General features: G+C 44.4%; 1 protein-coding gene across 4 annotated transcripts in view; it reads left to right on the forward strand.

Annotated features, from left to right (window-relative positions):
- The window catches only part of ODF2L (outer dense fiber of sperm tails 2 like), a 248,638-nt gene that overhangs the window by 44,183 nt on the left and 190,821 nt on the right, over positions 1 to 13,634 (forward strand). For all 4 annotated transcript variants that reach the window (XM_069232260.1, XM_069232263.1, XM_069232261.1 and 1 more), the window contains exon 5: positions 5,226 to 5,297. In XM_069232260.1, coding sequence (XP_069088361.1) covers positions 5,226 to 5,297 — 72 coding nt within the window. The remainder of the gene's footprint in view (positions 1 to 5,225; positions 5,298 to 13,634) is intronic.

Here is a 13,634-nt window from a genome sequence, read left to right on the forward strand (position 1 = left end):
TACTGGGTGCATCAGCAAAGCTTTGCTCTGGACCTCTTGTCAGTCAGCAATTGCATGGTGACATTGCCCTGCTCCACAGGATCTGGCATTCCGAACTCAACACCCAACACCAGAAAGCTTAGTGGTGCAGGCATCCACCAGTAGGGCCGACGCAAACGCGTTTCCATTACTCTGCTGGACTGTTAATCTAAGTACTTTGAGAGCTTTGGCAAGCACATGTTCTTGTCTGCTAGCCTTGCCGTATGCTCAGTTAATTCAAGTTGCCTACTGGGTCGCTATTCCCATGCTCTCTGGGACTCTGTGGCTTACATCCTACCTGATGTCTCTGCAGACATCAGACCATCCCTCTTAAGGGCTATACAGGATATCAATACTGTGGCCAAATTCCTAATATGATATGGACTCAATACTACTGACTGCCTCAGCAGGGTAAAAATACTTATAAACCACAGAGGGTAACCCAGAAACCCGACTGGGCTGGGTAGAAGATAATCATTACATACAACAATGCCCTAACGGGGAGAGACCGACAAATTATTTATACATCATAAAACAACATAGGTGAGAGCAAAAAAACTATTTATTCATATAAATATATATATTCATTTACTTACTTAAGCATAAATATCAATTTAATATATCCATCCTAAACGAACAGCCCATCTGATAAAACAACACACCCAGGAACAGATAGTGTGAGAAAAAGTGCTTGTGATAGATAGAAAGAAGAATAATACGTATTCCAATGAATCAAAAACCTATACAAAAAGTAGGTATAGTTGGTTCTTTTTTGTTCATGCAGCAAACAAAAAAGAACCAACCAACTGTTTTTCTTGGTCAAGGCCATGGATCCCACTGACGTTGTGGACAGCAGTGGCAGGGTGCAGCCCTGATCCAACTCGCCTCCATTTATTGCTGCAGCCACTAAACCACTTTAGTGTATCATTACATTCACACAGACACCCCATTGGAGACTGGATCCAGCATTTTCTCCCAGGGTGGCGAGCACTTTGGACAAATAGGTCCTGCAAATTATCCATCAAAGTGATGTCCTCCCGTTTATTTCCATTCCAACGCACCTTCCACCACCCTCAGGGCATCTAATAGTGGTCCATCTGTCTGTCTTACAGCAGAAAGTGCAGGCCCTTTTGGCCAACTGAGCTATTGAGCGGGTGCAGGAATCCGAAATAGGCATTGGCTCTTTCTCCTGCTACTTTCTGGTGCAAAATAAATTTCCGTACCTTTCTAGACTTGTGCCATCTCAATTCCTTTCTGCAGAGGGGCAAATTCAAGATGCTTACCTTGGCTCTGGTCTGATTAATGGAGGTTTACAGTGGAGCACGAACATGTCCAGTTTTCAGTACTTCTCTTCAGCCTTGCCAGTGCCCCTCAGGTTTTCCCAAAAGTAATGGCATATGTTGCAGTAGCTCTTCGGAGATCTAGGGTTCCAGTCATTGCCTACCTCCAGACTACAGTGAACTGCCTAATATTATTGGGGTTCATCAACAACAGTCTGAAGTCACACCTGACTTCTACGCAGGTGATGCCCTGCATTGGAGCTGTTTTGGACACTGCAGTTTGCTTTCTTTTCCACATTTGGGGGGGGAGGAGGGGGTGGAGGGAATTCACCAGATTATTGCCATATTTCAAAGACGAATGAAAAAGACGTGTAGTGGTGGCTGCTGGACTGCTATTGGGTCAACTGCAGACCTATCTCCTTGCCCCACAGAGGTGACAGACTCGTCTCTTCTGGTCTGGGGAATCCCTCTGGGAGAGGTGGAGATTAGAGGCATCTGGTCTTCAGTGGAGGCTTGGCTCCAGGTCGGCCTACTGGAATTGCAAGCCATCTGTTTGGCAGTGCAATCCTTCCAGCCATCCCTTAAGGAGAGGCTGGTGAAGGTGCTTACAGACACTACCATGTAGTACTGCAACATACAGGGTGGGGTTGGGGTCATGGAACCTGTGTCATGTGGCACTATGTCTCCGGAAGTGGGTGGATCATCATGAGATTGGCACAGCACCTGATGGGATTTTTTAACACCAAGGTGGGCACATTCAGCAGCTGATTAGTGGGTCACAAATGGCAGCTGCACCTGGAGGTGGCACAGGGTCTATTCAACAATGTAGATACCCTTGGCGCAATATTTTTGTCCACTACCACTGAGAATGCACATTGTCAGCTTTTTTGTGCATCAGAGTTTTCAAGACTGCTATCTCTGGGAGGCACATTCTGCCAAGAGTGGAACTTGGGACTCCTGTATGCCTTTTCTACTGCTAACTCTCCTGCCCCGAGTTCTGAAGTAGATCAGGAATGACCAGGCGCTATTCATCTTGGTGCAACATATTTGGCAAGGAGAGTGTTACCTGGAAATCCTGGGCATGAACATCTGTTCTCCTATCACGCTGCTGCTTCAGGAGGATTGGGTGGGGCAGTGGGCAGGGTCCTGCTTTCAGGCCTGCTCAATCTTCAGCTCTGTGCTTGGAGATTGAGCAGTTGATTTCGTTTGACCTCCCTCCAAAGTTGTCATTCTGGGTGCCAGATATTCCTCCACGAATTCAGTGTATGCCTGCCATTGGAACATGTTTGTGATTTGGTTCAGTACTCAGCAGATTTACCCCCTACAAGCCAAACTATATAAATGTTGCTCTTTGTTTTGTCCCTAGCGCAGAAAGGACTTGTTTTGGGCACTGTCAAAGGCTATTCATCAGCTCTTTTGCTGTTGCTGGACAAGCCCTCTTTACGGAAATCACTTATTGTGGTGGCTTTTTTTTAAAGCTTTGCGCCATCTGTTTGGCCCACATCTTTCATTATGCCTCAGTGGGACCTGAACCTAGTTCCCACAGTACTAATATATACTCACGTTGAACCACTGTATAGCTTTGTGGCTCCTCTCTCTAAACACAACTTCCTCATTACCATAACAACAGCCCGGCATGTGAGTGAGCTACAAGCCTCTGTGTTAACTTCCCGTATAGCGCATTCTTTCCAGACAAGCTTGTGTTGAAGACCTGAACCTCCTTTCGCCTGAAAGTGGCAACTCCTTTTCATGTCAGGCAAAACATCACCCTCTCAGAATTCTTCTAAGGAGGAGTAGAGAATTAATCGATAGGATCCCAAAAGAGCTCTGTGCTTTTACACTGATTGTACCACGTTGTGTGGACGATCAGTTCAAGGCAGGGGAACATAGCTGTACACCATGCAGGGAACATTCCAGTCCCAACTGCCGCATAGTCGTCGGGGTTGGACTTTGGGCCTGTGCCTTTTTCCTGCTCTACATGACCTGGCAAATTTCTGCTGAGGACCCAGGTCATGTGGTGGCTTTTTAAATCCAGTACTTCATATTGCGAACCTGAAATGATGTAGAACATTGTGTAAAATAAGAGTAGGTCTGTGAGTTTGGGATTGTACTTAAAATGTGCATGCCATCAATTTACAATGTACAATACATTTTCATATAAAATTCATTTTTTTTAATATTGTTTTAGGGTTCGCACTGCTTGATTTAAGATTTGCAGTACTTAGAAATGAAGTCTTCAACCTACAAACATTGTCCCTTTCTGTAAGGTCCAGGAAAGGTTTTTCCAATCTGAAAATACTGATTGGTGTAACACAGATCACACTTTTAAAAGAAAATGTGCTTCTACCCAGTGAAGGACCTTCTCAACTTAGTAGAATGTGAGGCGCATCATAAAGCAACATGTCCCCAGGAAAATAGTCAGCAGGGCCATGACCCAACAGGCTCAACTCCAACTTCAGGAATTTTTGCTCAGTCAGTAAATGAAGACTTAGAATTTCTGGTGGTGGCATTAGCATTCAGATCAAGAGACCGGCAACCAAAACTAATCCATAATAATGAGGATTGTTTTCAGATATAAAAAAAAAAAAGAAACAATAGGTTTAAATCCTGAGCCTTTCAAAAATACACAATACACAAAACATAAACTCAGAAAGACCGTACCAATAACTGCTGTTGAACATGGCCAGCAGTCATCTGAAACGGCTTGGCAGCCCACTGCAGCAAGACCTGTTGACCAGCTGCTGCTGGTCACAAGCAAATGCTGTGTACAGGAAGGGTTGGTGGCAGCTCTGTGTAGTGCGCACTTCCTGGTCGAAGTACTGGCCCTGTGGCTCTCCCCTGCGGCTTGTTGGGCCCAGGACCAGTGCGCTCAGGAATCAATTGGAGCTCTGCAGATTTTACATAAGGATTCACAAATTCTCTATGGTTTCAGGAAAATAGACAGTAGCTGGACAGGTGTGGGCAAGTTTTGCATTACCAGTGTGGCTTCCTACTCTTCAAAACTATTTCCTCAGGCAGTCGGATCTCCAGCAGCAAAATAATTACTTGGAAAACCTGTGGAAAAAAATGAGGAAACCAGTATGATCTGTGTTTTTTTTTTTTTATTTATTTTTTTTTAACACCAAAGTCTGGTTCTGTTAAACTTGCAAGATTTAAAGTGCTGAAATTAACATGTAATTATACAATTCTGACCAATGATTGGAATGATAAGCTTTCTGTTTAAACTCTTTTAAAAATCCAATGGGTGCACTGTACTCCATTTTTAAATTTTTTATTATTCAGAATGAAAGTCCTACCTCGACGATCACATGAAAGCAGGAATTCAAATTTAGTACCGTGACTCAAATTTGCAACAATGCTTTGTTTAACACATGTGCTTGCTGTAGGTCTTAACCACTTTGTACTTTTCCTTTTTTCTTGATCCTATGCCGTTGCGATTTTGTTTTTTGTTCTCAATACACTTGATCACTATGCTGAGCAACAAAATTCTTCTGTGCAACACCGCTGGAAACTCAAACCAATATGAACCTTTGGAAGCAGGATTAAGAAAAAAGAAGAAAATATTTTCAAGATATGTTGCACTATACTGTTATTTGTTCTAGAAAACTGCTTGGTATTTTACTTTTTTTCCACTGGTGTGAACAATCGTTGCTCTACAAAAATGTTTTAAAAAGTGCCTTTTAAGAGGTATGCTGTGAATGTCTGGTAATTGAAATGTTGTTAAATATTTTGCAGATTTTTTTTTTTTTTTTTTTTTTTTTGCATTTGCTGGTGATATCACTTTCCCAAGAATGTTCTAATATTGTCCATATTTGTTATGCTCTATTATGCAAATGTAATAGGTTTTTCTTAACTCTAATCAAACCTTGTGTTGTAATAGTGAAATGGCATACTTCTTTCTGTAATCTGATCTTTATTTACTTTTAGAAACTAAAGAATTCATTAAACGAAAAGGAGATGAAGATTCAAGAGGTTTTCCTTCTTCTTCACAAAGAAAAGGTGTATTATAGCATGCCCACCGAAAACATGTTGCGGATCTTCTGTGCTCCCATGTTCATTTATCCATTTAATTACAAATATTTGGTTAACTTGGGGTGTAAAACCTTTGTTTAATTCTTCATGTAGGGTTTTACAGTAGAACACATTGAATTAACTACACGTATAAATGGACTTAGATGTGTAACGTTATGATGTTTGCCCTGTTCTCATGCGTTAGCTGTTTTGGTTTTCATCATTTTGTGTTCTTACAATATTATATTTGTCTTAAAAAAATGTAATTTCTACAGTATTTAGTTAAAAAAAAAAAGCTGCAGGTAATTTACTGAAAGGAATAGATTATTTTGCAAGAACGACTTAAAAAAGGATGATATAAATTCCGATATCAAAATGTTTTGGCACTTAGCCAGAAAAATATAAGCCCAAGGTAAAACTTTGATCACCACTTTATTTGAAGAAATGAACAGAAGATGTACCTGTTGCCATTCATGAAACGTATTACTATTTCTCTGACTCAAGGTTTAAAAAGGTGCTTAAGCAGTATAGTTTTAAGTAATTTGGAACTGGATATATCAATGTAGCGAATGATTCACATTTGCAAAGTCGGAGTGACTTCAAATAAAGAAGACAGACGTGAGTTCAAATCACAACATATTAACGTGATCTCTGGCCCAAATGTTCACATACAGGTAACTAAATTTGAGAAGTTTCATCACGTCTTTTATACATAAAAACCACAAGATATGCAAATACATTGTCCACTTAGAATAACAGCAAGGTGATTTCTTCATTAGGTACATAACGTGTTCTTGGTCAGGAGATGATAGATTACGCAACCAATGTGTTCCAACCAATCAAGACACAGAACTAGGTCATCCAGTATGCGTGCTAACAGTGTGTTACAATATGGAGCAGGGTGTGATGTCCATGCTTCCTAACAGCTGGTAGTTTCCAGAATTCGTAAAAAAAAAAAAAAAAACTCGCTAATCAAGCTTGATCCTAAAAGTAGGACTATACATGGTTGTAGAGCTATCTGTTGCTAAGCAAGCAAGCCACTTGCATGTCACAAGATATGTTTTTGAGCAAACCTTGGGTTATATGCAATTTTGGTAGAGTACATTAGTTTAATAAAGGCCATCCGACCCCCCCCCCCCTTGCATACGTCTTGCAGGTCTGTTCATCACTGAGTATCACAGGTTGAAGGCAGTCTTTATCAAAGGAGGGTCTTTACTTTAGCCGATTTCCACATTCTCTCCTCTGGATGCATAGGATAGGAACAGGGGTCATCGCAGATTATCAAAGTCTTCTTTCCCTTCCTCATTGACCATCTCCTCAGTCCCCGAGGCTGCGGCAAGGCATCTTATATATCACCCTCATCTCTACATACTGGTGTGCGGGTGGTAATGATGAGATCCGAGAAAAACAGTTTGCAGTAACGGAGGACAGGCAGGTACTATTTGAGCCATAATACACAGTGTTATGAGGATAACAATGCCTATTACTCATGCCTCAAGCAGCCACAATCTGCAAGACTCGAGCCAGGAAGTGTTGGAAGCCCATATAGCTCCTCCTTCCATGCCCTGTTGCTGTACTGCTCTTATGTTTTTAATTGCCTTGTTGATGTTACCATTATAATCGGAGACGTAAAAACAACATTTCTGGTGGATGACATGGCAAACCCCTCCTTCCTTTGCCAAGATGATGTCTAAGGCAATTCTATTTTTGTATCCCCATTGCCCTTAAAGCAGTTAATTCTTACGTGATGCTTCCCAGGGCAGCTTCTGTGGCATCCGCCATGTTGTCAATCTCCTACCTAACATACTTATTTGGTGGCTGTTGTAGGCTACCCTCAGTGGCTGCATCAACATACCTATCCCTGTTATGTTGTCTACCCAGTGTATTGACCTCTTGTCCCTATTCCCCTAACTTAGTTAGTGTAGATTGGTGTGTTACATGGGACATTCAGGGCAGCACAAAGGACAAATAGCATCTCCCATACCATCCCATGGGCAAGTAAAAGTAGGCACACACGAAAAACAGACCCTTATTTCCCACAAATTCTGGAGACTGGTGCATGTCACCCTCTCTGGCCCATCATAAATTGCTTTCACCCCCATATATATTTTAGCTTTTTATTAGTGGTCATGGCTGCTGCCTTGCCTTAGCCCCGCAAAGCAGTTCCTCAATGCCCCCTTTCATCATTTCTCTGGTAGTATGTCGTAGATGAATCATCTCTGCTTTCCTAATGCAGAAGGGTACCGCCAACTGAGGTGCTATCCTTAACCTATGTATCCACAGATCGCCTGCATCCTTGTCCCCTAGGAGATGCCATTCTTTAGGCTCATTGTTCCACCCTATTCCCTACTTTGGTTTCGTGTCAAAGTGCTTCAATTGGGACATGTCCCTTTTGGTGCGCTGCATGAAGGAACAACCCTCTGGATCACTGTCCTTTCTCCCAAATGAAATATGTCTACCTGGAAGGGGAAAAACTATCTTTACTGTTATATTAAATTGAGTTCCCAGCATTTTCCTTACCATGGTACATCCTACTTACTTGGCACGGATACAGTATCATAAATCATCCTAACAGCATCTGTTGGTAGGTGTGTGCAAACAAAACATCCTGATATATTCATGATAGTTACAAACATTTTCAACATTTCAACATACTTGTCCTCTTCAAACTTTTTCCACATGATATTCCCACCATCATTTACATCAGCATCAGTATATTCAGTCAAATTATTCAGTTGATCTGAAGAATGTAAAGTCTCTGTGGCATTTTGTCTTGGTGTCTGTTCCTCGATGAAGGGAATAGAGATGTTTTCCGCAAAAATCAGTAGCAATGTTGTTATTACTATTGCAAGAATCGGTGTACAAACTGCAGCAAAGACTAATGACCATTTTTTTTCATTATGGGCCTCCTTTATCTGCCAAAGCATTTCCTGTACCCTTAATGCCCCCTAAGAGGTTACCAGCACTTTAGTGGCAGGTACATGTTGAGCCGAGATTTTAAAGAGATCCTTTGACAAGAGGCGTTGGTGGTGTGGCCAGTTGTGCCCCCGCTCCTTGTTCTGCTGCTGGGGGTGATGCCTTCTTGGTGTGAGAGATGTGTGTCCAGGAGGTCAGTCCCTCACGTGTGGCAGCTGTGGTAGTCATCCGAAGGACCACCAGGGCTGCAGGCAGTAGTGCTTGGTATGGGCCATGATCCACACTCAATCTCCCAGGTGAAGGTTCTGTGCAGCTAGTGTTGTTGAGCCAGGAAGGGCCTGCAGCTCCTGACGATGGACGGAATGCAATGTCTCTGTTAGCTCCTTGCAGTACTGTAAGAGCAAATAATCAGATAGTGGCAGGGGGCATTGGACATGTGGCCCAGAATATTCATAGAGTGACTAACAATGTCTCATGGGGGCTTAGTTTTGTCACTTGGGGGTGCTCTTCATTGCCAGCAAAGCAAATGGCAGCACATCAATCCAAGACAGTACAGTGGATGCACAAATCTTTCCAATCTTTCCAATCTTGTTCTTTAGTACCCCGTTCTTTCGCTCCACTACATCCGCTGCTGGTAGATGGTAGGCCCAGTGCAGCTTCTGCGTGACCCCCAACCCTTTGCAAATACCTTTTATCACCTGAGAGACAAACGTTGGGCCATTGTCAGAGCTCAAAATGGATGGTATTTCAAAATGAGGGATCAGTTCTTTGAGAAGGCATTTGGCAACAGTTAGTGCATCACAGTTCTTGGTGGGGCATGCATCTGCCCATTTGGGAAACATACACACAATGACCAGTACATGTCCAGGGCATGTCAATACAAATTAAGCTGGAGGCCTTCAAATGGTCCATGGTGAGGGAAAAATGACCAGGTGTAGTTGGTGTGCCCTTCCCAACATTATACTGTGCACAAACTAAACTGTACATTGTTTACATAACCGTTCCTCTGTTTGGAGAAATTTAGGATTATACCAACATTGAGAAAACAATCTGAATATGCCATGTTGGCCAGCATGTGAAGGACCGTTGAATAAACGAGCCTTAAGTGAGAGCATAGATATCGGTAAACATATTTTACCATTAGGTCCTACCCACACCCTCCCCTCTGTTTGTACACACCCACTAGCCTGCCATTCTTTTTAAAAAAACAATTTGGGCCACCATACTTTGCATCTTTGATGTATCAAAGCCCATTTCATTGTCTATGATGTTGTTCTCTGTTGTACCAGTTGGCATTTGCATCATGGCCAAGCCACATCCCGTAAGTGCTATCCTCTTTGCTTCGCTATGCACAAAAGCATTGCCCCGGGAGACATAATCTTTGGATGCAGTGTGAGCAGCACATTTAACAATTGCCACTTTAGCTGGCAACAAGGCTTGCAAAAGGTCTGCTATTAGCTGTGCATGCTGTACCTGGTTGCCTGCTGATGTAAGAATTACTTCTTTTGAAGAGTTAGATTGTATAAATCTCATTGCCCAGAGCTGGCTAAAGAAATGTGTTACCCCAAAGGAGTATTGAGTGTCCGTGTATACATTAACCTTTTCCCCTTTGGCCAAAAAGCAAGTCCTGGTCCATACTATCAACTCTGCTGCTTGGACACTTTCCACTGCTGGCAAGCATGCTCCTTCCAGCAAGTTGTGAGCAGTGGTGATGGCATAAAAGGCTTGTAAGGGCCCCCTTCTCATCCCACAAGCAGGAACCATTTATAAACCGGTCACCGTCGGCATCAGAAAGTGGGCTGTCTCTCAAATCTAGTCGCACCTTGGTGTGCCTATCAGTAGCAAATACACGGTTGTGAAGAGCATTATCTTCAGCTAGTTCATCTTGGTCATGAGCAGTAGGTAAGAGGCAAGCAGGGTTTAAAGTGATACACCTCATAATGGTAATTTGTAGTGCCATCAGTGTCAATTCATACATTGTTAGGCGTGCAGTTGTGAGGTGCGGTGTCTGTTGTTGCCAACAGTGTATCTGTTCCGGAGGGCGGTCCTTGCTAACTTACCACAGTAATTGAATATCCTGCAGACAGTTCTTAACATAAGTGCATAAATCCCATATTACATTTTGAAACCATGGGGCGTCTAAAGTGTGATCTGCGAAGTTGTCCCTAAACCTTTGTTGCCAGGTGGGATTGGTCATGGCAGGCAATTGCAAATTTTTATCTGTGCATTGTTTAACCAACCGTGTTAGCTGTGATTCCAAAGTGCTAGCTGTCTGTGTTACTTGCTTCCTTATGTGAGAGAGGAGCTTTATGTCTGTCACGCTGCCAATTTCTGTTTTGTTAACTTCCTCTTTCAGCATTTTGCAAGCTTGGCGGCAGCACCAAGCTATTTCTCTCTGAGATGGCTCAGTCGGTTTCCACTGGCTGTTGAGTTGTGATCTACAGCATCTTTAACAACTGTAGCATAAGGGGGCGGGCTTCTCCACCGCCCTGCAATAATATCCTCTACCAGCGAATCTGTGTGGTCCCTGTCTTCCTCTGCTGGCGTGCATAGTAAGGAAAGACAGGGATACACTTTCTTAACATCAAGCTGACATTTCCTCCAGAGTTCACTGTTATATTAATCGGGGGCCCCGTTTACTGGGTCCCTCCGTAGTGTTGACAGTTCTTTCTATACTTTCGCCTTAACATCACTCGTACTCAAATCCCACATCAAAAATGCATTCCACTCAGCCAGTCTAATCTTTTTCCCTTCCACCAACAACAGTTGGGTCAAATATTCCAACTTTTGTAATTCAAATTTCCCATTCAGAGGAAACTGCAGCTCCCTTCTCCTTGCTCCTAGCAGTCAACTGGTGCCATTTTTCCAAGAATAAACAAGTGCCAAAACCATTACAAAGGGCTGCCTCATAGGCAGGGGATGTTTTGGGTGGGGCAAGCTTGCAACTGTCCGAAATCCCTTTACTCATTGGAAGTCCCCATTGTCCCAAAGGGTACTAGCTATCGCTAACGGCAGACTGGCGCTCAGTCACACAACAAGAGTGCATTACTAGTTCCCTGAGCTCATACTCCTGGAAAACAGGAGGGTGTCACATTCACATGCTCCGTATACACTTCTAGCTTTAGCAGAATATTGTTAGTAGAAGCCAGAGGAGCACTATAACAACCCACATTCACTGGACAGTGCTTGCAGTGCTTGGTTCACTAAAAGATTCTACAACTGACAAATAAATGAGCTTCTCTAGGGAGGCAAAAGGGTGCTAGAGATGCTGTGTTCCCAGCGGCTTTTGCACTGAAGTGAGAAGAAGACAGGAAAGAGGAAACGAGTAAAAGAGCAAAAATACCCTTGCTATCTGCCCAGGACAGGTATTCTGCCCTGAACAGTGGCAGCTGTACTTTCGCGGAATCTTCTGGAATCCACCGAGAGTTCAGGCCCACAGATGCTCTTGCAGACAGAACACTCTTTTATTCAGAGGTGCATTTACGCGCACATTAGCGGGGTACTCACCCTGTTACTGTTAGTGCTTCCTACCCATGCACCAGGTAGTGGGGTCCTATTCAAAATCGAGGTGAATGAATGGTAACACTATCAACAAAATGGGGGAACAATCCCTTGCTACAACTGCAATGCAGACAAAAGGGAAGAGCGTTGATGCTCTTGACCTCTGCCCGCGGACCCTACTTCTGGGTCTGCTCTGTGCCTCCCCTGAGTTTCTGCAAGCTGGACCCTCCCCTGCCCAGCAAAATTATATTTTTTTTTTATCAGGCCAAATTTTTGGAGCCCCAGGGTTTGGAGGGGGCCCTCCGGGTTTTGCGCCCGCAGCTCCAGCCATGGCCTCCAAGGGCCCCTCCAGATCCGTTCTTGGATCCGTCTAGACACTGGTCGTGCCAATGTGACCTTTCCCGACATCAGGTAAGATGTTGAAGTTCCCGATATCGGTTGGGCCCACAATCGACGTCGACCCAATCCTCATCCCCCTACGACCCGGAGCCGGAAGGGCTGCGATCGACACCGCTTCCAAATTTGGTGGGACCTACTCACCCCAGGTTGGATTTGATTCGACCCTTTTTATTATTAGTACCAATATGGAGAAGGGTTGGAGGGGTCGCTGGACCCTTTGGAATACCAGCTTGACAACCCTGACATGGACTGGGCACAGGAATTGGTCCAGACTAGTGGTCTGGATACTTCTCCAGACGCTGGCATGCTGTCTTCTCCTACCTTGGCTATGGAGGACTGAGCTTCTTACTCCATAGTGTCCAGTAGGGCAGCTGAGGTCCTTGGTCTCGAGCTTCCCTCTGTATCAGTCAGAACTATCCTCCTGACAGAAGTGCTTCAACCTTGGGTTCCACTTCGGAGCCTCTTGTTCCATTTAACAAAGTCTTCACCGATTTTCTTCTAGTTACTAGGCCCAGACCTAGTACAGGGGCTCCTGTGAATAGGACAATCGCCTGCCACCATTGGCCTACCCCGAACAAGCTTAAATTCCTCTCCCAACAACCCACGCCTAAGAGCCTTGTCATCCAGGTTTCTTCATCATCGGGGGCATTCCTATCCGCTCCCACTGATAGAGAATCAAAGCGACTTGATCAACTCGGGAAAAATATATTTTCTTCCTGCAGTCTGGTATTGCGGTCTGTGAACACAACATGCCTTTTGGGCCGCTATACTCTCCCAAGCAGTTGCTGATGGGAGGGATGCTGCTAAGTTCACGATTCATTGTGGGCTGGACACAACCGACTCACTGGGTAGATCGTTTGCAACAGTGGTGGCCTTGAGGCACCACGCCTGTTTGAAGACATCTGGTTTTTTTTTTTGGGATGCCTAACAGACTCTCATGGACATGCCCTTCGATGGCACCTGTCTCTTTGGAGACAAAGCAGACTCAGTGCTTGAGAAGTTCAAGGAGTCCTGGGCTACGGCTCGTTCCATTGGCCTTGCGGCTGCCCCTCCTCCACCACTGCTTTTTTGCCCCATTTGTGTTCACGGAAGGACCTCCCTATCTCGTCCTTTCCCAGTCAGCCACAGAGCTGAACATGCTACTCAGCCCCTGTGCGACCGGGGATGCGTAATCCCATGGGATCGTGGGACAGGGAACCAGAGTTCTGCCCAGTCCACGCCACCTCTCCCTCCAAACTCTTCTAGTCCGTCCTACCATCTCAGACCAGTTGGGGGCAGGATCTGCCATCACCTGCCCCACTGGGAATCCATCACAACGGACTGGTGGGTTTTGCAAATAATCCGAAGTAGCTTCTCCCTCCCCTTTGAGACTGCCCCTCTAGCCATGCCTCCATCAAACAGCCACTTACCAGAGGATCATCTGGCACTTCTCCGTGAGTAAGTTGCGGCTCTCTTGGCCTAGGGAGCCATAGATAGGTTCCCTGTGCTAGAAATAGGCTGTGGTTGTTA

Source organism: Pleurodeles waltl, chromosome 4_2 (genome assembly GCF_031143425.1).
Source record: "Pleurodeles waltl isolate 20211129_DDA chromosome 4_2, aPleWal1.hap1.20221129, whole genome shotgun sequence".
Lineage (NCBI taxonomy): Eukaryota > Metazoa > Chordata > Amphibia > Caudata > Salamandridae > Pleurodeles > Pleurodeles waltl.